Here is a 27,340-nt window from a genome sequence, read left to right on the forward strand (position 1 = left end):
ATGCCCTCCCCCCAGACATGCAAAAAACACTAGTATTTCAGCCCCACCCAGATAACCTGCACCCAAGTGACACCGGATAATTGACCAAGTTACCAAACTTGAGAATTTGTCCCTCAATTCTCATTGGACCCCTTGCCAATGACACCTGTAAACTACCACAGCCAGCGGGACACATGGTGACCTGCCCAGTTACCTAAACCCTAATTCACTTATTGTCCAAAATAGCCATGAGATCTGATAGAGGGCTGCATTGTATTACAATATAATTCGTTACCAATTATCACATTCGTGTCCTATTCATGAGTAGTACAAGTCATGTCTGGATAAACCAGTCAGCTGTAGCTAGTAACTTTGTTTTCATTGGCTGACCACTGAGGCCCTTATTTAAATAGCCATTGAAAATGAGAGAGGAGTTATAGTGTGACAAACAGGGTTTATATATCAGAGTTTGTTCAGCAGTTGTGAGTTGAGAAGTAGGATTGGTCAAACACAGGAGCTTTATTTGACACTTTCAGTAGCTTGGCTTGTGTGTGGGCAAGCAACTGACAGAAAGAGAAACTGTACAAGGACGGTGATATCTTGTGAGTCTTCTATCTCAGTCACTCTCCTCTGACAAGTTGTTTCAAACTAGACTCAAGCCATTTGAAATCCGGATGCCCATCCATCACTCAGGACTTTGAAAATCTTCAAATGCAGCTTGGTAAACAGGAAAATAACGACACCACATCAACTCTCAGATCCAATCACTGGACCGATTTTGTCATCATTTCAAACGTACTGAACTCTGAACGTGACCGTAAACTTGTGGTGTTGCTAAATTATTGACGACGATTACCATCCAATATTTATGATATAATTCGGCGTGCATGGAACAAGCTGTGTGGTGATATTTATTGATCGGACCAAAGAGAAGGTGGGTGTACTCCGTATTTGATATTTCGAAATTCCGACATTTTGGTGATGGTTCTTTTTACTTGACATTTTCGTTTGATTACTTCACATTTGTTTTTCAGTTGTTTCATCATAAATTTTCGCATTTCCAAAATATCATAACTAATCTATATGATTTCAGGCTGATTGACAAACAAGTTATTTTACCCTTATAGGAAGCAGACCCTTTGACACACTGAATAAAGGGTCTTCTTGTTTTCAGCAAGTCAGCTATCACAGTTATATCTAATTTTCTAATGTACCCTCCCAGATTTTAGGATGTTGTAGCCAGATTCCATGAAATACGTTTCAACACACCAATGATTCAAAAATTTACTTGGATACTTGAAGCCCTCATAGCATAATTACACTATTATCACCCAAGATTGGTAATAAGTGATAGTACCCTCACTCAATTCTTTTCCACCTGTTCTGCTTTTCACCAACTGATGACATCACCTCGAGTGTCCTCTGCCATCCAGAGGACAGGTGGATGTGTGTCCCCATTGTCCTGGGCACAATCCCCATTATCGGAGGACAAACCCTAACATAAAACCCAGCTAATAACAATAAGCTCCCCATTTCTCATTCACTGAACAAGGACAAGCCCACACAATGTATTTTTCAAATATCAAAAACCCACATGCAAAACTCCCAACTGTTTTTCTAAAGCCTATGATTTGTGCACCTCACGCCTGTGTCAACTCAGTCAAAGCGATTACATAACGACCGTGACTAAGTCCTCATGAATAAACCAGAGGAGTTTGTATATGAAAACCCAACCACCAGAAAGACAGGCATTTTCTACATCATTAACGATTTATCATTCAAGTCTATTATTTAACCCTTTCTGGTCATGGTTGCATAATGATCACTGATTGCATTCATGGTACAGGCCTATGCTGTAATTGTCTCCATGCAGTGTTGTGCGACTGAGACTCGTCAAAGTGGCAGTGGTCAGGGGGGGGGCAGGCAAGGTGACACATGCGCTAATCCTAAAGTCACAGATGGTGTCTTAGAACAGCAGTCTCAGGCCTAAGAAAGTGGACAGCGTTTCAATAGTATTCTGAATCCAGCTGAATACTGCTCTGCGCCAGGAGTTCTGAACTAAAACAGGGGCAGTTATGAGAAATGGGGGACCCTGAGCTTAGGATCTGTCCCTGAGAAGATACATTTTCGTGGGCGGTGAAACTGTAGAAGGCAAAAGTGCTGAGCGTGCAAAATTCACTTTACACCTGAACTCATCACATGATGGTTGGACGCTGAATTCCAACTCACCATTTTCACAAGTTACACTGACATAACATTACCTCCGCAACTTTTTCAAAAAGTCATGTGGGGGTCAGCCACTTGTGATATATCCTCGAGTCACCGAGCAGGTGAACCATTGAAAACATGTCTAAAGTTGTTTCAAAAATTGCTTAACATTGCAATCAAGTGCAACCACGACCTGTCAACTGGAAAATCATCTTACTTGTGATCGACTAATTCCGAAAAATTCCGACAAATCATGACTCCTGGCATAAAAGGCGGTGATAATTTCAAGAAAATGATTTTGGTAATTACGCATGTTGCCAGTCAGGGAGTCTCCAAAACCATTTGAGGGATTCCATGCGGAGAGAAAGAACAATTTGGTGATTTACACCTCTGCCACCCGTGGGGTCATACTTGAGAATGTCCATGAGGCCAGGACAATGTTTTTTTATGGATAGCGCAGTGTTGCGTGAAAGTCCATGAGGGCAGGACAATGTTTTTCAAGGGGGGGGCGGTGACTCGAGTGAATCTCCACGCAGAGGGAGAAGCGAAGCAAAGAGGGAAAGTTTCATCTTGGCCATGGTAGCCAAGTTAGGAACAAATGGTTTCAAATGTTTGTCACTTTGACTAAATAACTTTGGAAGTTGGATTTTTCACCTTTTCGACTTCTCTAGTCTGACATGTTTCATGGATCGGAACAGAGCAGAATGGTCCTAGCCTATAAAACAAAGAATACCTCAAATAGGAATAGGTTTTCTTGATCACTACCAAAAAAAATTTCACTCTCAGAGAGACGACTTATAAAGACATATTAGATTTGTATAGACAGGAATAAGGGACATGAAAGACCTATAGAATAGCTGTTACATCACATTCAATAGGGTGAATAGTAAGCTATTTAGAGGGGTTTAAATGGTTGAGAATTGACCATGCTCTGGTGCAGGTGACAAGTGTGTTTTTCATGTTTGACTGGAGGCCTTAATGATAGGCTTATATCCTTTACCGCCCCGATATGTGCCCCTGCCCGTAAAGCAAGTTAATTTTCTTACGCAATCTTTTGAGTAAGCGTTGTAATTCTAGGGTGTTATGGCTGTGACTTGTGATATTGGAAGCCCTGATGTTTTTGAAAGGGTTCTCAGAGATTTTAATGACGTTGGTTGTAGAAGGACAGAATAGGCCCAATTTTCACCAGTTTTGGATGTGTCTTGATTGAGCTTGGTGTGGCCAACAAACTTCTCCCACGGCTGCACAAATGTAAGTATTTGAGTATTTTGACTTTACTCAAGTCACATGATCTGACCAACTGCTATCGAAAACAGATTGGTCAGTTCCTAATTCCCAAATGTGACTGTAACTCAACTGTTATAATCTCACTAATTAACTCACTAATTGACATCAAAACAACAAACAGCAGTGTCAGTTTTACCTCTGATCCAATCCCCGTACAGAAAAATATCATTAATTAGTACAACTAATTAGCTAATTAGAGTGGATTACTGAGATGACACACCAAGCCCAAGTAACATGTTTATTACCAATTAACAGCCAAACTTTATTTTGAAATGACACATTCTGCTCACAAACAATACAAGCTGTAGGTCCTTGAATATCAGTCAGGAGTTAATTACTAATTTACTAAACTAATTAGGCCTACCCAGGTAATCGATTTTGGATAGTTGTATAAAGTGTTGATTGTTCTCTGGAAAGAACCAGTATCATTACAACAATTTTACAGTCAACATCTCTCTGTTAATTTCTGAAATTTTGCCAGTTTATAAACATGAAGCGGAAAGCTAGCGACTCTAGTGAGGAAGTGGCTGGTATTACTGAGAAGGTAGGATGGTCATTTCGTTCTTTGAAGTTCATATCATCATATCATGATTACCGGCGTCGTAACCCTATTGGATTTATGCCGGAGGTGTGGAGTCCACTATAGGCTACTGTCCACCTATGTGGGATCTTTTACTTGCCCTGGCATAGACACTCAGGTACAAGGGACCACGGCTTTTAGTCTCATCCGACAGACCCTCGAGTATTTCATACGTTAATGTACGTGTTGTGAAGAGCCAGGAATTTTAGTTCCTTGAAAGCCACGCCGGTTCATCCAGAAATACAATCCTGGGTTCTCCCCGAGATCGAACCCGGGCCCTATTGCGTGGTAGCCAGCAGTGTTAACCACTAGGCTATGGGTTCTCCCCAGGATCGAACCCGGGCCCTATTGCGTGGTAGCCAGCAGTGTTAACCACTAGGCTCTGGGTTCTCCCCAGGATCGAACCCGAGCCCTATTGCGTGGTAGCCAGCAGTGTTAACCACTAGGCTCTGGGTTCTCCCCGAGATCGAACCCGGGCCCTATTGCGTGGTAGCCAGCAGTGTTAACCACTAGGCTATGAGGCTCCTTAAAGTTCTATTTATTTTTTCTGTCAAATTGAAGTCCAACTTTGATGCAGACAGATTATTAGATGTTCTTAATGAATATCATTATTATTTGCTTTATTCCAACAAATTGGTGAAGGCATGTTTGCTGTAGGTTTGAAAGCTGGTGACTCCAATCCGGTAAGCTACATGTAGATGTACATGTACATGCATGTCTAATGTGGTCAGTGTTCATAAAGCTTTTCATGTTTATTCTGGAAATCCAAAATGGGAGTCTTAAATCAAAGAATTAGCCACACCATCTGGTCTGTGATTACAGCACCAGATGACTGCTTTTTGGGTGGGTCCAGGAGCTTCACCCTGAGGCAGGACAACAATACTTTGTTTTCAAATCCTAAATACCATTGTTTTCCTAAATCTCCTGCCAACACCTCAATAAAAGAGAGGACGTGGGTCTCCATTCTTTGCAAAGATTTCCTGCATGACTGGGCAGAGCATGGTGTGTTAATCCTTGTTGCAAAATGTTGTGGTTTGAACAATGATTACCCATCTTGCAAATGCGATTGTAATGACAACTGTCACTATTTTTTAGGCCCGAGTATCACCACCAGCACTTCGAATTCGTTCAGACGGAGGAATTAATTCCCAATAATTTCAACTTTTCAACCATTACAGAAGATTCACTTCAGTACCTTAAGCAAATGTGAAGGACAGAACAACTCATCACTATACTCTGACATGTTCGCAAACCACGCAGCTCCACAAAAAGCAGTTGCTACACTTTGTTGAACTTGGAGTTACTACCTTTTGCCGCTGAAGGCTGCTATGGCCTCACCACAATATGTCAACAAATGCCCTGATGAAGTGCTCCCCATGAGGCCTCCTCAAGGCCAAGCACCTGACCCCTTCCCCTATCATTTCAGCTCTATCCTTTCACTTACTGCATGACTTCACACATTCTTCATGACAAATTTCAATCAAAACGTTAACCCTCTCCTCCCTTTTGATCTTTACAGATGAGTAAACGCATCGCCATGGAGCCGAAGAAGACAGAACTGTCTGCGATCGAGCGTTTGAAACGTGCCCAGGGAATCCAGCCATCGTGGCAAGCCATGTGTGACCAGGAAGTCCTCCACTACGTCCAGGCACTGGCGAACTCTATTGGTTGCCCCGAGGAACATTTCTTCTTCCCACTCTTGTCAATCACGGCTGCTCTTGTCAGCACAAACGCGTCAGTACACATCACCGAGTCGTGGAATGAACCGGCTGTGCTGTGGTTCGCCGTCTTGGCAAAGCAGGGAGAAATGAAAGCGCCCTCTATGAACATTTTACTGAAAGCGTTAGCCGATGTCGAACGACGAAACAACGATCTGAACACTAGCGAAGACATAGCTGAAGGCGCTGATGCCAGCCTCGTTTTGGATGAGGTCAACTACAACCAGTCGACACTACGTAATACGCTAGCCCAGCATCGTAATCGTCTGCTTCTCATTGCTAAGGACTTGTCGTTCCTATGTAAACAAACTTTTGATAAGAATCCTGCCGATTTGAAAGATCGCGAACGACGGCACGTGTTATCGTCAGTATACAACGGCAATGATCCCAACTTCAGTGCTGCAATTGATTCACCGATGTGTTTCAATGTTACCGGATTCTTTAACCCAAAGCGTGTTCTCGGTATGATGACCGTCGATGATATCGATCCCATTCTAAGCCACATCATGTTCTCTTGCCCGCTTGAGCGAGATTGCTTCATGGAGGACCTGAATCCCATGCCATCATACCTGCCTCCATTGTCGCTACTGTTCCACATCATCTCACACAGCAACCAGTATCCGACAAAGTACCAGTTCAACGCAGACGCCCTGATTGTCGTCAACGAATACCTGAACGATCTTATCATGCAGAAACGTGCCGTTCCTAACGATGAGACGAAACGCTACATCTTCACGAAAGCTCGTGCCCAGTTCTGTCGCCTTGCACTCATCTGCCACATCTTACGAGACGCCATGCAAGAAGCCATCGCCAGGTTCGAGAAGAATTCCGAGAACGGCCAGAGCGAGGAGGAGTTGTACGCAGTCAACAACGACTGGAAATCGTCTGTGATCTCTATCGACGCAGTTCAACAAGCAAGAGAAATCATGGTTTACTTCATTGATCAGAAGTTGGGCCTACTACCAGGGAGCACAGAGAGCGTGCAACGACCTGAACCAGAGGTTCCTCGTGAGCAGCCAAAACAGATGGCTCCAGTCAGCGTACCATACAAGCAACACGCACAGCAATCCCAGTGGGCAAACCATCAGAATCCCAAAGCACCGTCTCCTGCCATGCCAGCCATGAACGTCCTTCAAGAGATGCACAACTCCGCACGCGAGTTCCTCAGTCACATGACCAGCTCAAGAGATCTGCAGAATCATTTCCGAGCCCAGCAGGCCGTCCATACACCACAGTCTCGCCGATCGCCTGCCTTCCCGAGCCCCATGCACCCAATGATGCAACACATGAATGGATACGCTCAAACGAAAGCCGCCCTAGCTGCCCCGAGTTTAGTCACAGCGTTGCCGACATCATCACACTCGTCACACAGCATGGTGCCCATGCCATACCAGATGTCTCCATCGCCTGTTTCATCCGCGCCAATCAACATGGTGAAGAACGAGAACGATAGCCCTCTTGCCTTAACATCGAAACCCCGCAGCAATGGAACGGCCAACCGATCATCGGGACACCATCGTAAGAACCCGAACCCGCATCCAGCCCATGCCCGATCATCACCTAATTTCCAGGGAGCCGTCATACCACCCAACATGATCAAGATGTGTGGACGCACTCCAACGATCGTGGGCACAGAGGGTGAGAACGGAACGTACCACTACGACTTTAGCAATCTCCTCCCATACGCATCGAAGAATCTCCGAAGCTTGTTGACATCCGGACATAAGGAGATCAGCGCGTCGATCGTCGCAGGGCGCCACCTGATGCCGCCCACGAAAACTCCAGGAACAGAAAATCGCTACAAGACGGAAGCAGCCGTTGCCTATCTTCAGAAAGTCGCCGATCTAGGATTTGGGACGATCTACCGCACGAACAAGAAGAGCACTGTGTTCCGGAAACGTCCGTACGAAGAGTTAGAGTCCGAAAATCTGGACATTCTGGAGAAGATTCAGGTTACTGAGTCGGCGTACAAGCGCATCAAAACTGCGATGAGCGATGGTGACAGGCCACGCAGACGTGAAAAGTTACCGATAAGTATGGCGCCAATAAACTCGCACATGGCCTTCATGAACAGTCTAAACTTGGCTGCTAGCCAAGCCCACAACAACAACAACAATAACATTAGTCCGCTACTTCTGAAAGAAGAGCTCCAGATCAAGGAAGAGGACGTCTCCATGCTCGGTGGCGACCTCTCTATGGACATTGACACAAGTTCCGAACACAGTACGAGTATTAGTAACCCACCGAGTGTTGCCAGCACGCAGTCGAATGTTGTGAGCCAACCACCACATCTCGCAAGCTCCCCGCCGAACATTGCCAGCTCCCCGCCGAACACTGCCAACATTCCGAGCAGTCACCATTTTACTATGACGCCGCTAAATTTGAAAAGAGAATCGCCTCTTGCGCCAGAGATTCAAGCCAGTACATGAGACTCTTGCAGAAGGACAATGAGTGTACCATGGAGGCACAGTACTCCCTAAAAGTTATCTAAATCTCTGAATTTGAATATCAAATTCTAGTTGTACATAAAGGTTTTAAAGGATCGGCAAAAGTGGGTAAGACAATATACCAATTCAGTTGTTCAGAGGCGATGTGCAACTATCATCATTATGAATGGGAAAACCATTCTAACTCAATCTAAGGATAATTTTGTGAAGTGTACAAGCTTTAACACACAATTTATTACTTTTATTTAGTCAATTGTCCAAAGATGCATTTGTAACAAAAGTTTTCATTAAAGAAGGAGTGTCCCGAGAGAATGATGGGCTGGCAATGATGATAATTCCAAAATTCTAGTGCAGGGGAGTTGCAGAAGCACCAACAGGTACAACTGAAAAAGTGCAGGAATAGTTTAAAGAATGTCAACATTTTCTGAAACAGCCCAGTACAATGCTCTACAGAGGAATGCAGTAGCTTCATTATCGGTGGCCCAGCATTATCTTGAAGACACTCTTCCTTTAACTGCGAGCAGCTCAATGGTTTTGGTAGATTAGAAAATATCAGTAGTTTAGTTTCAAAGACTGCCACAGTTGGCAGCACTTGTCAGGCTACATATTCTGTGATCCAAGTTTATTTATTTGGTTGGTTTCGAAATTGTTATGAACTATGCACTGTGTCAACTAAAACTCCACTGAACAAAGCACTTTTAATGACTTTTTTTAGGCCTTGATTGGGAATTGTAAACTTGTTCCGTAGTTAGTATCAATTTTAGAACCACCACTCCATATTTTTTCGTAGAGGCCCGAAGTCAAAATGTGATAACTCTAGACTAAATGTGGCTTTTTTAGTGTATAATTCTTTTGATGTTCCCTCAAACTCAAAGTAAACATTCCAAAATTAAACTCAAAGTTAGATAGTACCAGATGTACCACATATTTAGTTCCCTTTTTTTATGAAATGTCGAGTCAGACTATAAATATTCAATAAGACATTTTCATTCTGACAATCATGTAGACTAGAAATTATCTCATACACAGCTGACAAAACAAGCATTTGTAATTACTTTTTGCTCACTTTTAATTTATGTACATATCATTTACATATTATCCTGGTCATTTGTATAATCTTGCAATACTTTTTGCAAATCACATCAAAGGGAACGTGTACTGCTGATGGTTTACATGCTCAAAATCAGATATTAGGAGCAGCAAAACACACAAGGTGAGGCGGTACAATTATAGGACCAAGTTCTAAGCACTTGAATGTGCACTGTCAGGTGTATGTTGTAGCAAGTGTCAAACTATAATTGTACCAATCTACCTTACTGCAAGTAAGTCAGAAGACTGATTTTTATACTTTTTTGTGAAAACCAAAGAATTGTAATGCTCAAATAAAACATTGTTTCAAATCTGTTTCAAATCTGCTGAATAATTTGTACTGCTGAGTTCCTTTTTCAATCACGATATTTTATGAGCTCAATTTTTTATTTATTAATATTCCGACCCCAGTGTATTCACTTTGTTACCAGCATTGGTAGAAATTAGTTTTGACGATCGCTGAATTCCATTCCATGAAACATGCCAGATGAGTGACCTGTGCATTTGTAATGTAACTTTATGTCTCAAGTGCAGGTGGTGTCTGTCTTGAAAATGGAATGGATGGACCATAATGTAAACTCACTCAGGAGCCATCAGGACTTTAAAGGTGGCAGCACATGCATTGATTTACCTTCACACCCTAATTTTCTTGATTAAGGTCTTCTTTACATGAAAGAGTCTATTCATGGAAATTGGGGTGAAAAGGATGTCCTAGTGTCTCCTTGAAGAAATAACGCTGCCCTCTGGAAAGTCATAACAGTTCCTGACTGATTTTACAGTACTGGCAGTGAAAATATTTCAGGGATATTGATCTATACAACAAAATTAAGCACTGTAAATTATGCACTATTTGTCGTTTATTCTGAGTTATTTTTTGTCCGGGATATTGATACATGTAATATATCACTATAAGACAAAGGAAAAATGGTCCTGGTGAAATTTCAAACTCGAAACTTGCATTCTGTTATGTAAATTAATGTAATGGGATCTTTTTAAATAGGGACTTCTGAAGAAAACAAATTGAAACCATAAGATTTGTGGGCGATTTTCCTGACATCAAAAAGGTGATATTTCTTTTACATTTCAAGAAGCTCAACTGTTCAAAATTTCTGTTCATTTGTCTGTGTCAATAATGCTATTTACTGGTACAGTTGAATATTACCCAAACAGGGTAGTGCTTTTTAACAATAAAACTTATATTTTTGCAAATAGACATTTCTTTTCTTTACAGAGTAATTTGATTCTATGCACGAAGGAAAATACTTTTGGGGCAGGCCCCAAACTATACCCGCCTTGTGTGGCAGTCCATAAGACTTTGTTTAGAATGACACCTCTCGATCAGTCAACTGGACTGCCGGCCCGGGATAACGTCTAGGCCTAGGGCCAGGGCCTACCCCAACTAACTTGGCACACTTAACGTGAATGTCATAATGACACGACATAGCCATAGCCATGTCATTGATTGAGACTTGACACTAGGAGGACAGACATGACTGACGACGGGGACATCAGACTCAGAGACAGAGTCACTCAGAGACCGAGTCACTCTCTGTCAGAAGAGAAAGAAGTCACAACCTGATCAAGGCAGTTTCCTATGCTTAGAAACATATCACAACAATTTTGTACACTTAGTCGTTGGGACTAGCATCAAAATAACTTAGTTCACCTAACCAATTTACCTTTGAGTTATATAATTTGGCTAAAAACGTCTTTTTTTCGCTTGTCAAATTGTCAATAATGGAAAAACGTGCACTTCACCATGTTGACAGGAGGCTGCCATACTTGCATAATATGCCATAGTGCATTGTAACAAGGGATCTGATTGGAAGAAATGCGTTTGCAATTAGGGCTGTGATTCATGAAGCTCCGATTTTAGTGATCCGTTTTCTTCTCTCAGAGTGCAGCCCCAGCGGGTGGCGAATGTGGAAGTCGATACGGCTCTTGCGTGATTTCACAGCATTCAAGAACTGTCCCGGTGCTCAGAGGTACAATCTACCCGCCTATTCAATTGCTATATACCAACGACTTTTTAAGTAGAATCACTGCAAATGTTGCCGTTACTTGGCAATATTGATATTCTAATGCGCGTCCGAAATAATATTTTCCACCTTATACTTCCGAATGAATCCAGCTGGGGATGCCGTCTGCGACTTTCCAAGTACTGAGGTAGTAATCGACCACTTGGGAGAGTGTCAGCATTATGATCGGCAACTACATCTGTGCTCGGAGAGTGGTGGTTGCACTCCTGAACCAGAGGCGACGTTAAAACAAGTTCTTCCTCACGATGGTCGTCGAGGAACATTCTTGCCAGATGACGAATATTACACTACTATTAACACGGTCGTGACTACTTGACCGATTTATTAATCAGTGCACGACTTCTCCAATTATCTTCCTCAACATGTTGAACGGGTTTCGCAACGCCTCCGAACAACAAGGAACATAATGTACCGAATTATCATAATCATCATCGCCATCACCATTATCACCATCATCAAACTCATAGCTCAAACTCAGAGTACATCCAGAGGTGACTGAGTCATGACTGTCTCATAGGCTGAGGCCGGTCCACAGCGTCTGGAGTGTAGTCAACTTATGTGAAGACTCGATGTTTAAAGATTTTCCTGATAGCGCAAGCGGGATTGTCTCTGAATTGAATTCGCGCAGGGATCAATGACACTACAGACAGCGTTTGTACTTCGTAAGGGTTGCGAAACCTGCCTGTTGTTATCAACGAGTCCCTGGTCAATTCCTCCGTCGATAGATTGGACATTTCTTTATTCTATTTTAACCACCAGCGTAAAGCCAGGCTAGCCTCCTCCATTCATACTCATACTCGGACCCCGGCTGGTGATCCCCTGTCTTCCCAGTAACATCTTCTTCAATGCACGTCTAAATCTTGTCCCCGTCAGACAGTAAATATAAAAGTTAATAAAGCTGTTGACCACCCCTAAAAAGTAGGCCCCCATTAGTATGTAATTATAAATATAGTAGTCGATTAAGGTTGTTCCATTGTCCGCATAAGTTCGGACAATACCGATGATTTGGATCATGGAGCCGGGTAGTTCTAAAATAATGAAAACAACTACAACTGCCAAGACACGGACTGTCGTCGCCTTGACGTTGTCGCTTGCTTTGCCACCGCTCGTGGTCTGGCTCGCGCTGATGGACGCTGACTGCTTCAGCGCAATAAGCAGACGATACGTGAAGTACGCGAGACAGAATACCGGGATCCAAGACATCAGAACATTGTGGAGGAAAAGAATGTAAATGATGCGATAGAATGGGTTCGAGTACATCGCCGTCTTCCCCCATTTTGGTTTGTACGTATCTGTACACGGGTCATAATGCCAATCGGTCTTGTACGGAAAAAGATAAACAATTCGGTAGAGACATGAAAATAGCACAACACCGAGACACATAAGACGCGCGTTTTTGATTGTACAGAGCGACGCCGCGCGCAGTGGTTTGCAGATGGCTATGAAACGCTCCCCAGCGACGCAGATTGTGACATAGACAGACCATGTCTTCGCGACCCAGACGAATGTCCACAGATATTGGTAGTATTCCTCATAAAACATCTGGTAGTCTACAAGCGCGCCAAAGTAGGTGTATACGCGCCCGAGTGTGCTTATTAAGAGACGCGACACCAGGACTAAAGTGTCCGCGACGGCCAGGGAACGTAGCAACACCGATGTGGATGTGAACGGATGTTCCCTCCCGAGCACAATGTATGAAAGAACATTTCCGATTATCCCGAAAAATATTATAATTAAGTATACTGGGACATACACGACAAAAAACGGGACGGACTTGGGGGAGATGACGGTTACATAACGGTGTAAGTATGTATAACATGTTATTGTCCTGCCAGTTTCATCCGAGGCTGCTGACGGAATGAATGTGAAGTTTTCCATCACGTTGGTTGACAGTCTGCTTTCGCGTTGGGTGTTTCGTGAAGGCGAAATGGGGCCGGGGGAGGGGGGTTTGTTCCTCCTCGCCGAGGTCACTTCAGGAAGAAAACCTCCCTCTCAGACGTACACCTTTCGTCAATTCGTCTTCGAATCGTAGCGCCTCTGGATCAGCGCTCATCAGCCAAATATCGTATTTGGGGTTGCGATTGCTCCTGCCTGAGTTTACAGCATGTCCTTTTGTATGTATTTTCGGCTCCTCAACCAAATCTGAACATCGGACATGGGCAAATAATTTGAATTAAGCCCTTCGAAGAGTAATTATTGAAGCAAACCAACTTTGGAATCTTAAACCCAGATACATGGGGACAACACACAGTCACTTCGAGTGCACACCGCCAGCGAACATTGGATGAGACCTAGGCGACCTTGCGATGTTGTGACACATATTCTGGTCCAGTTGATCGCATGATTTTGGGGACACTGTCCTTCTTAGGCTTGGTCGGCAACCAGTCGAGGAGAATGAAATCCGACAAAGAAATCTTGGCAGGTTTGGCTCGTTGGTGCCAAGACATCTAGGAGACTCCGAAATCATACCCAGCCCGAAACGGCCAGTCACTTTGACGTGGATTCAAAATCGTGTCCCCGCGCACAAATACAGAATACAGAATGAGATTACATGTATACGCTTATATCATCCCATTATTGCCAAGTTTAAAATATCATGGTGTTATATGTTGACGAGGAGTAATACATCATCGTTGTTATCAGATGGGCGTTTGTCAGTAATTTCAGCTTTGAGCGCAATTTTTTCTTCGACTGACAATTATATTCTTCGGTGAGTGCAATTATGTAATTTTGTGTTTTGCGCTCACTGCGACGCCTTGGGGTAGCGTGGAGTTGGTTGGGAATCATCCTGGAATAACCTGTGGTTTTCAATATACTACTCCGCCTCTCGATTTTTCATTTTGTAATGACGAAGGAGCGAAAAAACCCCCCTGAATTTCAGGATAGTCGTCAGGTTGTCTGGGCTCCGTGTGCTTGACCCCACTATTGTTGATTATCGAAAAATAGGGAGATTTCGCAACCATTATAAAAACGAAAACCAATAACTGGCGTATACATGTGTAATTGGTCTTTGTTTTTCGATTGTGAATTCCCCCGTTCTCGCAAACCATACTCCTCAACTCGCCCGTATAAGGGACGTATTACACAGTGAACGGCCCTAAAGCTCTGGATGAAAATCACGATCAGGAAGGTGAGCCGTTTGACATTGCGTCGAATTGGAGTTGGAGATCACTTGAGGCGACATGCAATGACGTCACTGTAGACACGGCAAGGATCCGTTGCGACTATCAACTTGGTTTCATCTGTCTCATAATCAATCGTGACTCGAACATAAAACAAAATGGCACCATCTTGATTGCACTAGCGTCTTCATACCTCCTGCGATAAGTTAATTGTGACATCTATAAATTGACAGAAGGTAACATATTTTACACTCAACCATCCGAATCATACTCATACTCGGGCCCCGGTGGAGGATCCCCCGGCTGTACACAGTAAAATCTTCTTCAATGCACGTCTAAACCTTGTCCCCGTCAGACAGTAAATATAAAAGTTAATAAAACTGTTGACCAACCCTAAAAAGTAGGCCCCCATTAGTATGTATTTATAAATATAGTAGTCGATTAAGGTTGTGCCATTGTCCGCGTAGGTTCGGATAATACCGACAATTTGAATCAAGGAGCCGGGTAGTTCTAAAATAATGAAGACAACCACAACTGCCAAGACACGGACTGTCGTCGCCTTGACGTTGTCGCTTGCTTTGCCGCCGCTCGTGGTCTGGCTCGCGCTGATGGACGCTGACTGCTTCAGCGCAATAAGCAGACGATACGTGAAGTACGTGAGACAGAATACCGGGATCCAAGACATCAGAACATTGTGGAGGAAAAGAATATAAATGATGCGATAGAATGGGTTCGAGTACATCGCCGTCTTCCCCCATTTTGGTTTGTACGTATCTGTACACGGGTCATAATGCCAATTGGTCTTATACGGGAAAAGATAAACAATTCTGTAGAGACATGAAAATAGCACAACACCGAGACACATAAGACGCGCGTTTTTGATTGTACAGAGCGACGCCGCGCGCAGTGGTTTGCAGATGGCTATGAAACGCTCCCCAGCGACACAGATTGTGACATAGACAGACCATGTCTTCGCGACCCAGACGAATGTCCACAGATATTTGTAGTATTCCTCATAGAACATCTGGTAGTCTTCAAGCGCGCCAAAGTAGGTGTAAACACGTATGAGCGTGATGTATAAGAGACGCGACACCAGGACCAATGTGTCCGCGACAGCCAGAGATCGCAGAAACACTGACGTGGATGTGAACGGACGCTCTGCCCCGATGACAAAATACGAAAGAACATTCCCGATCATTCCGCAAAATATTATTCCGAGGTATATTGGGAAATAGACGACAAAAAACGGCATGAACCGAGGCGTGATCTCGGTCACATGACGGATTGGGTATGTGTAGCATGTTATTGTCCCGCCAGTTTTATCCGGGGTTGTTCCCTCTGAGGGAACGATTGTGACGTTTTCCATCACTGGACCGATATAGTTTGCGTCGATGTTTAGATTGAAAATTCTTCTTCGTCACACCATCTGTGACCGAGGACAACTCAAAGCGTCTTCAACTTGTTGTTCCTCTTGGACTAATCACAATTACCAGATGTTGACGAAGACAGTCGGGATGAAAACGTCGTGAAGACGTCCTAACTAATTAATAATTATACTCCTGACGACGGGCATCCAATCTCCGAAACATCGCATGCACCAACGCCATCACCCATGATTTCATTTCGGTACATCAGCGGACAAAATGTGAATGAGTGAGGCGAATATAGCTGAGCACACACGGCAAACGACAAACGACTTGACCACAGGGAAAACCATCGGAAAGACTGGAGTCTTGACGGGGAGTGGCCGACATCGGAAGAGTCGCATGCGACTCCCCCTAACCGATGCTTCCACCACAATGTCATGTCGCATGGCACACTTGTTCCAATCCCAGATTTTCAACACAACTTCGAACTGGATCTTTTTTTCAACAAGTCGCGATATCACGCTGTCGATAATTGCCGATTATTATGCCCATTATCAGTCTATCAAATACCGTAATCTCCAATAATTTCACGTGTAGCGCGATTTTATATCATTTCTTTCTGTGGAAATTGTGTTGCCATGGGATCATCGTCTTCCGGACAAGAGGCCGGTCCGCTCTTGACCGATTTTACAGTAGCTACCTACTGCGCATGCCTAGGCGTCAAATTCTCTTGACTTCCGCTTATAAAAAGTAATCTGCAAAGAAGGAATTCTTCCCATTAATCACATCTTTCCACGATTTCAACTTGATTTAGTAAGATATTTTGCGTTTAACGAGTGAGGTTGAATCGGTGCCAAATGTTTTGAAGGGTTTGAATGTCCATAATTTACAGAAATGGTCGAGTTGTCTGCTAAAAGCGGACACACAGACATCCAATATGCAAAACGAAGACCATAGAACAAAGACCGCCCTTGGACTTGGAGAACAACCAAGACCCCATTTTTTGAGGTAGACAATAGCAGGAGAAAAATAGGTCTGAATCGAATAGGGACCCCCGGACCAGACCTTGATTGAACCAACCCAGACCAAACTCAACTAACTCGCCCCAGAAGACCCAACTCCAACCGAATTTCGTCTTTTGTTTATTGGCCACAACCCCTGAAATGCTTATCTTCTTCTCCATTAGGTGCCAGCACTGCAGCCGTAGATGGACAGTACAGAAGCAGAACAAGATAAATCCTGTTTACCGAATTCAGGCGCTGAAAGTGAGGAGTTTCATCAAGACCATGTGATAACTTTCCACAATGACCTCAAGCATGCTGTAATCATTGGAGACTGCGTCCCTTCTGACAATGCAGATGGGACAACTGTACAAAACCTTGTCATAAAACAGGAATCTTTCCAGTACGAATTCTGTGTGGATGATACTGATGTACCAGACATTGTTGCCGCGGAGACGGTAGTCACGACGACACCTCCGCGACCTCGCCAGGCCTTCTCATTGGATGATGTCATCAAGGGCAGTCCTCTCTGCGTCAAGATCTTCTCTCCCGATCACAAGACAGATAGAGTTTTTCTTGACCATTTACAAACTTTGGATGATGCAAATGTTTGGTCGCAGTTCTCTGGTGGAAAACTTACCAGGTTTGTAAGCTCCTTTTGTTCAAGGATCACCAGGCCCAGTTGCACAACGGGGCCTAGTTAACTCAAGTGCCAGGCCACTGGTCAGCTCCTAAAGTGAACTTCTCCCTGCATTCTTGTTGGGTCTTTGTCCACAGAAGACCAATTTGGGATGAATGGAAATAATCATGAACGCAACTGTTTTTGAATTGGAAAACTTAAGAAGAGTTGGTCAACTGGCAAACTGAAAACTGTCAACGAAATGAAACATTACCTCTCTTTACAGCGTTGAAGAAACTAGCGAAAGTGAGCTGAACACGTCCCAAGAGTCATTCATTGCGTTGGCGCCGGACAGCATCCTGGCGTCTGGTACAGAGCCACCCGACTCTGCCAACCAGTTCCTTGGTCACAAACAGATGCAGCAGGCATTTGAGGTGAAGCAGGAGGCGCGACGTGTCAAGCAGGAGAGAGATCGGATGCAGAAACGGCGCCAGAGGCTCAATCCAGATTTCAGGTTAGGTTTTTTTCCTCGGTATTCACTTACAAGAGCAGTTGTTGCATGCCACTGACTGTCAAGTACCAATTGGAGTTATTGGTCTGGTGACGAGATATTCAAGTTAAGTTACTTGCCAAAGGACAAAAGTAAGGTGTTGGTATCGAAGCCTAAGTGTTTGGACTGGATCACAAGCATTAGACCAGACCACTTAACAAGACTACGCCATCCTGAGGAGAAATCAAAATCATACCAGCAAAGTTGCCATGAACCCAACTACCTTGCCTGGTTTGAGACGGACCATAACGAAATCAACCCCCTTCCTAGTTTTCCCCATTTCTTCTTTACAGAAATAAAGAAAAGGAGAAAGCCAAGGAACGCATGAGGAACAAACGCATGAATCCTCAGTACCGAGACGTCGAGCGCAAGAAGGATCGAGTCCGCCGAAGAGTTTCGCGCCACCGAACAGCCATACAAAAAATGCAAGAAAATGGTGCTATGGAAAACCAATACCAAAGACTTTTACAGAACATTGATGGCATGAATGTTGTTGTTGAAGGTGCAAATAATCATACTCGCTTTGCGGAACCCGAAGGATTTTATACCCTGTAGGAAGATTTCAGAATCTGCCTGGTTACAGGATGTGATTTTGGAAGGCAACATAAGAAAGGGGCTCTCTGAATCTTCTGCGGGCCATGAGGTTACTCTTGAAAGTGTTAACATCAATGTTATGGAACCTTTCGTTATGGGTGCAGGAAAGTTCTCCTGTAATGACTGTTTGCGAAATGATTCCTTATTTCAGCAGTTGTTCTTATTTATCAACAAAGTTGAAACAATGTCTTTAAATATGCAGAGAAATAAATTTATTTACCTTTTTAACAATATTTCATTTGAGTTACTTTTATATACCAGCCGACCTCAAGCTGATCCATAGTGTTGAGCTTGATATGAAAGACTGGACTTGAACAATAAGCCAAATTGGTCATCCGCTGGATAGGATCTTACAGAAGTGGACAGGCAACTCTCATTTAAGCCCTCCCATCCCATTTCAAACAAGGAACTGGTCACTTTCACAACAGAACTACCGGTCTAACCAATAGACTCTTTCGAACTTAATCCACTTAAATGTCAAACGAATCAATGGGTGATATGAATAAAGGCTAGCAAATGCTTTTACTTCAATTTTGTACAGAAAGGCCAAGTGTAATTGTACATGGAGTTTTAGATAAAAGCATTTGATAGTCTTTATTCATATCACCCAATGTATCTGCAATTTTCCTGCACCTGGTCAATGGGAAGATCGTAATTATCAATCCTGATTAACTCCAGACGCGCAAGCGCTGTGGACTGAAATCAACTACGCAGACATGTGCATTTCATATTCACTGACACATTTGTTCAGCACAGTCGGTCACTCCTATCTTTTCTTTTTCCCAAACGAAGGTTTTCCTTTACCACCCCCAGATGATTTCTGTCCTTTCCCTCCGAACGAAGATTTCCCTCCGAACGAAGATTTCCCCCCTTTCCCTCCGAAAGACGATTTACTTCCTTTTCCATGGAACGAAGCTTTCCGTTTCTGTCGCATAACTTCGCGTTTTTTCATAAAGTTCTGCACAGCCTCCTTCTTCAGTCTCTGTTTCGCAATGTGCTCTGTCGATTTCATTTCATATTTCTTTGCCCTCCTTCCCTGACTTTTCATATCATCTGTGTCTTTCTTCTTGAACCCCTTGCCACCCTGGTGGAAACCTGAACAATAAGGATTTAGAAGAAATGAACATAAGCACCAAAATAACAAAAAAAATGAAGAGAAGCAATAGACTGGTGCCTAGCTTAAGGACGCGAACATGAAACAGCGTTGATCCTTCAGTGCTGAGCCCAGAACCTCTTGATTATGAGCCAAGCACCCTAACCATTATGCCACTGATCTCCCGCAATACAGGAGGCCGCGGAAACTTCTCATTCCTGAATCAGACTACCAACGGAAAGTTACCTTTTCTTCCACTATTTCCACCTCCCATCACCTGGAATCCTCGCTGCGACCGCTGCGACTTCCGGTCAGCGTCATCGTCGTCTCTCTCCTGCTCTCCGGTCTTTGTCTTCTTAACCCATTCTTTATAACTGAGGTCACGGTCAAGGAAAAACACATTCCACCAAAAACTACCCTGCAAACCAAACATAGTCCGATGATGAGGTTGGATGTTCGACATGACTGCACTATTCGACACATCCAGGGGTTGATCTCTCTCAAATACAGTAGAATCTCTCCATTGGGGACACCCTTGGGACTGGGGTTGCTGTCCCTACTGTACCATCAACCAGGTACCGACCCGTGCACAACTTCCTTCAATTTGAAAGTCGTGCACTCATTCGGTGCCAAAATTTTTCTGATAAAAGGATACATATTAGATTTATATGTCGCTGGGATCCACACGCCACTCTCTGTCCTAATCTTCTTCTTATTGGCCGGCCCATCCTGACCTGTGATGTCGACAAATTTCTTGCGCTTTCGGTCCCTGAAGAAGATATGGTGAGGATTAGATAGTGAAGCCAATGGTGGGATTTATTTGATTAACAATAAAGGGTGGCCCGCAAACAGGACATTTTGTGTTGCAGTGACATTCAATTATCCTATTGGATGAAAACTTGGGTAAATCTTTTTCCCTTCAGATCATCCATTTTCTCGTCACATCTTACCATCTGATCTGTTTTTGCTGCTTCCGCATTTCGTCCGCATCATCACCCGTAATGTCGAGTACGGCATTCTGGCTCTGCTGATGGAAACCATCGCTAAGACTCAGACTGGAAGAGAATTGAAACTGTATCATGATGAGAAAGCACCCACAAATTGAGGATTTTGAGAACAGCGGCATAAAATGTCTGGCATCAGTAACAAAGGACTTAAATTTTGTCCTGGCAATATGTGCAAAAGTGTTTTCAGATTGGCAGAACCAAATGAAATTTTGTATTCAGCAAAAACAACATGAAATGGGGCGAAAAGTTTGCGGTTGACGGTATCGCGCTCACCCTTTCTCCGAATCAAAATCCTTGGGCCGGTACGGCAGGTAGAATTCTTCATCCCTCACAGGTTTTCTCTTCTTTCCCTGCTTTTTATAAGTCTCTTCATATTCGTACTTCGAAGCCTTTGGGGCGACGACACGTTTGAACACATCCTGAAATAAGAATGAAAAGACATTGGGATGGGTTACTCCGCAAAGCTGAACATCACAAGAGTTGCTAGGCTGGCACAGGGAACAGTCTTGCAGAATGTGCAAGGGTGTCTTAAGAAGAAGCCCCCGTCACAGGCCCAGTTTGTCAAAATCACGACCTGATCAGTTCTTCAAGCTACTTACCTGTAAATCATTCTCCGAGCTCATCTCCGCCGTGATAATCCCCGCTCCACGAATCACTTCCTCTTCTTCTTTATCGGCCCGATCCTTTAGTTTGTTTTTCCGCCCTTCGATGGCGCCTTGATGCATATCTCGCTTCATTTTCATAACGTCGAATGCCGTGCTTTTACTGGTGGTGCTGATTTCGAAGACTGTCTGAAAACAACAAAATATTCTGGTGAAAAAGTAACTGTGAGTGATTCCACGAAATGTCTACCAACCTATTCATCCTCTTCTATTGTTGTCACACAAGATCACAGCAAACAATTTTTGTTAGAAGTCAATTTTAGCATATCCTCTATCATTGGGAATCCCTCAGGACTTACAAGTGCTGTCCTTCAGAGGTGTCCGTACCACAGAGGTAAAACTGAATAGAAAGACAAAATCTCTAACAGGGATGTCTGCCATGGGACATTCTATCGTACTCACATTGCCAGGCCTGTACTTCTTCATTGAGTCCAGTAACTTAGCTCTACATTCTTCTGCCTCAATATCCAAATCTCCAAACAGCGGGTGCATCGAGATAAGATTCTGCTTCTGTTCCTTCATGCGCTTGACTGACTCGTTAGAGGGCGCAGGCCGTGAGCGTTGATATTGCTTCATGGCTTTCTCGGCCACGCTGAATTGACCTTTCTGCGGAAGAGAAAAAACGGAGAATTATCAAAAACAGAATATACACATGACACTTTGTACAACTAGCATTGCCACCTTTGAAAATAACTTCAATAAGATTATATTTCTAACTTACCAGATCGCTGCTGCTTGCTATATATTTCTTCACATTCTCGTCTTCATCGTCCATTACGGACTGCGGGACGCGGCCATAAACGCCATCCTCATCTGAAAGAACATCATTGATCGTATTAGCACTTATGTCTTGTTAAGTGATATTCCCACAGATGACACTGTCCAAAAGTGCTCATACATCAAATTTCGAGTTTTAGGAACAAACGTGTTGTGGAATGCTCAAAGAAGAATATAACATCATGTCCTCAACAAGACCAATATAGACTTTGAACCTGACCTTTTTTACTCTTGGCTGTCGCATACTTCATGGGTCGGCCAAGGAAGAGATGAAGATCCAGAACGTAGGGTATCTCGTCCGGTGAGATTAAGGAATATGCCGTCCCGCTGCGACCCGCTCGGGCAACACGACCTGTGAAGACAAATATCTTAATATATTTAATTTCATGATCTGTTTCATTTGGCAGTTGGTTTAATTCCGCTTTTGCTGCTGAATTTCTTGGCTTATGTCTTACAGGTTTAGGCAGAAAGTCATCTAAATTCAACAAATTAAAAAAAAAATCATTTTGCACGGATTTCCGACAAAAGAACATCTCAACCACTCACCGACTCTGTGAACGAACAACTTGGGTTTCCCCGGAAAGTGATAATTTATGACGTTGTCCAACATCGGGATGTCAATCCCCCTAGCGGCAAGATCCGTAACTATTAGCACCATTGTTTGCTTCTTCTGAAACTTGGCCACGCTGATTTTTCTCGCCGTTGGATGGAGGGCACTGTAGATATAGGTGCAGCTGATACCAGCTTCTTTCAGTAACTATAACAAAATCACAAATTGAAAAATAATAAATTTTGAGAATCAGCTCTGTCATGTTCCTGGTGCCTATATCAAAGCAAGAACTTCAAGAGAAGGGCCTAACGTGGGAGGCAGCCAGACAGCGAGCAGCCAACAGACTTGAGTGGAGGACCCTGGGGAATGCCCCATGTGCCACCTAGGGCACGAAGGGTCCTAAGGATATCAAAGCAAACAACAGACCTTATCCAAACAAAAGACATGAAGAGAGTTATCAATCATACTGGTCAAGTTTGTACAATACATACCATATTCAAGAACTCAACATGATGTTTCGTTGCGGCGAAGATGACAGTCTGCGACTTTGGCGATATGACGTTCAGGAGCAGATGCAGTAGCAACCCTGGTTTATCATCAGCACGACATTGAAAGAACGCCATCTGGAATTTTAAGGTTAAATTAGATTATATAAAGAGGCGCAACATAGAAATCGCCCAAAAACTTAATCAAATATTCATCTAAAAACGGAGGCAACACTGTCCACCAAAAATCAAAAGTTTGTCATATTTTCTCCATCCAAAACTAAGCTTCTGAGAAAGAGCCTGGAGAGGTTTCATCTGCTTTATGTCTCGGGAGATGTCAGTTGTCGTAGAAAATCAATTTTACGCACCTGGAGATTTTCACTGAGTTTGGTGTCAACATCCAAACGAATGAGTGTCGGGTCGTGGAGACCGGCCTTGGCGAATTCGACCAGCAGTTTGGGAAGAGTAGCAGAGAACAGTAACGTCTGCCTCGAGTCGGGGAGTCGCTTGATGATCTCTTCTAACTGTTCCTGGAAACCCATCTCAAAGAGTCTGTCGGCTTCGTCGAAGACGATGTATTCGACTGATCCCAACTTCATGTCCATTTCCATGACGACGTGAAGGAAACGTCCCGGGGTTGCTATGATGCTGGAAGCAAAAGTTGAACGTGATTTCCAGCTGATACGCCCATTTATTATCACCACAGATATTTGACCTCTATCGCTGTTAATATCAGACTCAACTCAAAACTTTTAACTTTTTAACATCTGTTGGCATCTTTCCTAACATCAGTATCTTGCCAAACTTTTCATCACCTTTGATCTATGTCACATACTTACATGTCGGGGTTTTCATGAAGAGCCGCAAACTGGTCTTCAAGTCTGGAAATAACACACATTTTTTTCAAAAATTAGAATAAATGAAATGGCCAGGGCCATTGTGCTCACCTCATGTGGAGGAAAGATGGATAAAGAGCATGGTATTGTGTCATGTAGTGTTAGGTTTGATGTAGGTCCAAGCAATTACAATTTCCCCAAAATGGCCAATTTACAGTACATTCGACCTATGTGACCTTGAAAAGCAGGTCAAATCAAAGAAGACCCGGGTGACACATTGAATGGTTGTTAGAATTAGATGTACCTATGATATAAAATTGGTGCCAATCGGGCAAGTCATTACTAGAAATAATGGCATTTTGAAGAATTTAGGATTTGGCCCCCTCCCTGGAGGCCAAACGGCAAATCAGATCGCACCAAACTTCGGTACCTGAGATCACCTGACCAAGGGGTACATGTGTACTTAATTTGTGATCAATAGTCATTGCAGTTAAGAAACGTGCCATAGTTACGGCCTGACGGCGAATTTACGCCATTTGACCTCTGTGACCTTGACAAGAAGGTCAAATTAAAAACCTGTGTGACATATACTGTATGGTGGTTAGATGTACCCATGATATCAAATTGGTGGCAATCGGGCAAGAAGTTAAGGAATAATCACATTTTTAAGGTTTTTGGATTTTGCCACCTGGTGGTCAAGTGGTGAATCATATTGGACCAAACTTCGGTCCCTGAGATCACCTGACTAAGGGGTAAATGTGTACCAAATTTGGTATCAATAGTCATTGCAGTTTAGAAACGTGCCATCGTTACATCCTAATGGCCAATTTACACCATTTGACCTCTGTGACCTTGAAAAGGAGGTCAAATCAAAAACCCGGAGGATATATGATGCACCTTTGCTAGAAGTACCTACCATATTTTTTTCAAAATTTCCCGACTACTATTAAGGGAGATATTGCATATTTTCACTTTTAACGTTTGGCCCCCTGGTGGCCAAACCATAAAACGAATCGGACCGAAACTTGGTCTCCAAGGTGTCATTACATAAGGGTACATGTGTACCAAGTTTCAACTCAATAGCTCTAACAGTTACGAAACGTGCCCTGCTAACGGACGACGGACGACGACGGACGACGACGACGACGACGACGACGGACGACGGACGCCACGGTATGGGATAAGCTCACCTCTGCTAAGAGGTGAGCTAAAAATAAGGCAAATGAACAGGAGAAACTACTGAGAAATAGTATGCAGTGGATCATGGATTTACACAGATTATCCAAGATATGTGGATCATACTACGATCAAGCTTACGTCATTTTCTACAGCAAATTCTATGCGAGCAGACGACACAAAAATAGGCCCCAAACATTATTACAGGCTGCAACCTATTGACACTAACACTTGTTGGGAAGCTCTCTATTTCTGACACCGTTTGTCTCAAGTTTAATCTATTTCTTGGTAAATTATAAATGAGCACATAATATGTTTTCCAAGTGCAGTTCTTGATGGGTAACATCCACACTTACTTGTCTCCACCGAGGACCAGCGCAGCTCGGAGACTGGTGAACTTCCCAAGCTGAAAGTGAAAATATACTTGGTACAAGAATGTTGATCAGTATTAGAAAGTCTGAAAGTTTAGGACAATTCTGTACTCATATCTGAAAAATTCTGTCTTATCAGTTCAATTTTTACAACTTTCTCATTCTTGTCTTTATATCAACATTTGCTGTATCGAGAGTTTGCTGCATCCCACAACAGCTGGGCACTACTTATGATCACAAGTAATGTATCAGTCCTCTCACCTCCTTCGTAAACTTCAACGTTTGCAGCGCCAACTCTCTCGTTGGAGCCATGATGATTGCTCTGGCACCCGATTTAGCTGTGTGCGTCTTGAGTTTTTCGAACATCGGGATAAGAAAGGCGGCAGTCTTTCCACTTCCTGTCCTCGCCATGGCAACCATGTCTTTACCATCCATGATGATGGGAATCGTCTGAAAGGAACGGAATTAACAGTTTGCTTTAAGAAAAAATGCAGTGAGATGGTACCAACACCTATGAGGATGATTAAATGTATGGGTACTTGTACAAGGACAGACTGTCAACCAACCAGGACTGCCTTCAAGCATGAAGGCAGACCACTTGGAAGGCAACATGAAGGAATTGGCTTTGGTAAGATGCTGACCTTCCTCTGAATGGGTGTTGGCTGCTTGTAGCCTTTCCTAATGACTCCCTTGAAGACGAGGTGAGATAGACCCATTGATTGGAAACCTCCAGACTTCTTCTTCTTTCGGTTCTGTTGCATCACCAATTTTCGTGTCTCTTTTGTCTCATCGCCGCTCGTGTCATCGCTGCCTCTTTTCTCCTGCTCAAACTCGTTGTCGTCTCCATCATCATTGGCAAGCTGCTCCGAGATGTCTACCTCTTCTGTGTTGTCCTGTAAGTAAAGAAAGACGTAAAGAAATGAACCTTGAATCTTGAAGAATGAATTGAGAACGGATTTCTGAGGAACGAACACAGTCAAATCCATTTCCTTTTGAACTGAAAAAAGTGAAATAGTGATAGATGCGTGGTTATCAATTTGGAAGCACACACAAATAGATGACATAATGGCGGAGCAACATACAGCATGAACTGGTCAAACACAGACAGAGGTGATCAGTCTCAGTGTAGTGCCTAGGCCCTAGTGGGACATCGCGATTTAGATTTACTGCAGCTATGAGAGCTAAATAATTTTTCTGAGCTAGGCCATAGCCATCCAAGCCAGGGAAGCGTATAAGACGCTTGTAAAATGAGATTGCACGCCGTCAGAATTGTAGAGAAGTGAACTGTTCAATATTCAGTGAAATGCACAGTACATGTAAAATGTACACGGGCTGTACACTAACACATGGTTAGATGGTACTGAGAAATGTACACAGAGAAAATTGATGATTTCATACCGATTTGTCAGGAACTGCAGCACGTGCAACAAATATTTTTTTATTGGCCTTGATGCTAGATTTTCCATTCTTTTTTCCCATCCTGAAATTCTTACAAAATATCGTTTTGTCGGGTGTAATTAGTGACTTTATTGATGAAAGCTAAATCGCGCATGGACTTCTCATGGGCGCTGACATATTGGATCTCGAGGTGTCTCGAAACTACGAGAGGTCATTTAGAACAAATATCTCTAAAACTAGGAGCTCAGATTTATCAACTCTATTATCGAATGCGTTTATAATTGATGAACTTTATACTACTGTACTTTAAGTTTGTAAATAGGCCTTGAATAGAAATGAAATGGTGAATTTCCCCATCGTCTACGTCACTTCCCAATTTCGCCAT

The 27,340-nt window shown here is 43.3% G+C and overlaps 4 protein-coding genes across 6 annotated transcripts in view; 2 read left to right on the forward strand and 2 right to left on the reverse strand.

The window, feature by feature from the left end:
- LOC135502880 (MYND-type zinc finger-containing chromatin reader ZMYND8-like) overlaps positions 1–11,090 on the reverse strand; it is a 32,045-nt gene extending 20,955 nt beyond the window's left edge. For all 3 annotated transcript variants that reach the window (XM_064796051.1, XM_064796050.1, XM_064796048.1), the window contains exon 1: positions 10,988–11,090. The gene's annotated coding sequence lies outside the window, so the exon portion shown is untranslated. The remainder of the gene's footprint in view (positions 1–10,987) is intronic.
- Positions 3,965–8,201, forward strand: LOC135503395 (uncharacterized). Its single transcript, XM_064796954.1, has 2 exons — positions 3,965–4,018; positions 5,574–8,201. Exons 1-2 carry the CDS (start codon positions 3,965–3,967, stop codon positions 8,199–8,201), a joined length of 2,682 nt encoding a protein of 893 aa, XP_064653024.1.
- A 5,473-nt stretch (positions 11,091–16,563) lies between the features above and the next one.
- Positions 16,564–18,808, forward strand: LOC135503193 (uncharacterized). The gene is made up of 4 exons (XM_064796639.1): positions 16,564–16,649; positions 17,023–17,480; positions 17,743–17,970; positions 18,300–18,808. Exons 2-4 carry the CDS (start codon positions 17,044–17,046, stop codon positions 18,559–18,561), a joined length of 927 nt encoding a protein of 308 aa, XP_064652709.1. The 5' UTR covers positions 16,564–16,649; positions 17,023–17,043; the 3' UTR covers positions 18,562–18,808.
- A 29-nt stretch (positions 18,809–18,837) lies between these two features.
- LOC135503192 (ATP-dependent RNA helicase DDX54-like) lies at positions 18,838–27,124 on the reverse strand. Its single transcript, XM_064796638.1, has 17 exons — positions 26,956–27,124; positions 26,199–26,450; positions 25,819–26,007; positions 25,543–25,592; positions 24,014–24,055; positions 23,543–23,822; positions 23,181–23,312; positions 22,686–22,896; positions 22,360–22,491; positions 22,084–22,175; positions 21,765–21,968; positions 21,300–21,491; positions 20,974–21,119; positions 20,644–20,748; positions 20,349–20,462; positions 19,940–20,067; positions 18,838–19,695 (listed from the first exon to the last, which is right to left on the reverse strand). Exons 1-17 carry the CDS (start codon positions 27,034–27,036, stop codon positions 19,367–19,369), a joined length of 2,679 nt encoding a protein of 892 aa, XP_064652708.1. The 5' UTR covers positions 27,037–27,124; the 3' UTR covers positions 18,838–19,366.
- Positions 27,125–27,340: the final 216 nt, after the last annotated feature.

The sequence above is a fragment of the Lineus longissimus genome, chromosome 19, assembly GCF_910592395.1.
Source record: "Lineus longissimus chromosome 19, tnLinLong1.2, whole genome shotgun sequence".
Lineage (NCBI taxonomy): Eukaryota > Metazoa > Nemertea > Pilidiophora > Heteronemertea > Lineidae > Lineus > Lineus longissimus.

Bases quoted from the DNA above. Each gene is read 5' to 3' on its own strand.
- LOC135503395 (XM_064796954.1), top strand. From the start codon at position 3,965: ATGAAGCGGAAAGCTAGCGACTCTAGTGAGGAAGTGGCTGGTATTACT. The intron at 4,019-5,573 runs GTAGGATGGTCA...TGATCTTTACAG, and splicing joins TGGCTGGTATTACTGAGAAG to ATGAGTAAACGCATCGCCAT.
- LOC135503192 (XM_064796638.1), bottom strand. From the start codon at position 27,036: ATGGGAAAAAAGAATGGAAAATCTAGCATCAAGGCCAATAAAAAAATA. The intron at 26,451-26,955 runs GTATGAAATCAT...CTTTACTTACAG, and splicing joins CTGCAGTTCCTGACAAATCG to GACAACACAGAAGAGGTAGA. The intron at 22,492-22,685 runs GTGAGTGGTTGA...TTGTCTTCACAG, and splicing joins GTTGTTCGTTCACAGAGTCG to GTCGTGTTGCCCGAGCGGGT.
- LOC135503193 (XM_064796639.1), top strand. From the start codon at position 17,044: ATGGACAGTACAGAAGCAGAACAAGATAAATCCTGTTTACCGAATTCA. The intron at 17,481-17,742 runs GTTTGTAAGCTC...CTCTCTTTACAG, and splicing joins TCTGGTGGAAAACTTACCAG to CGTTGAAGAAACTAGCGAAA. The intron at 17,971-18,299 runs GTTAGGTTTTTT...TCTTCTTTACAG, and splicing joins AGGCTCAATCCAGATTTCAG to AAATAAAGAAAAGGAGAAAG.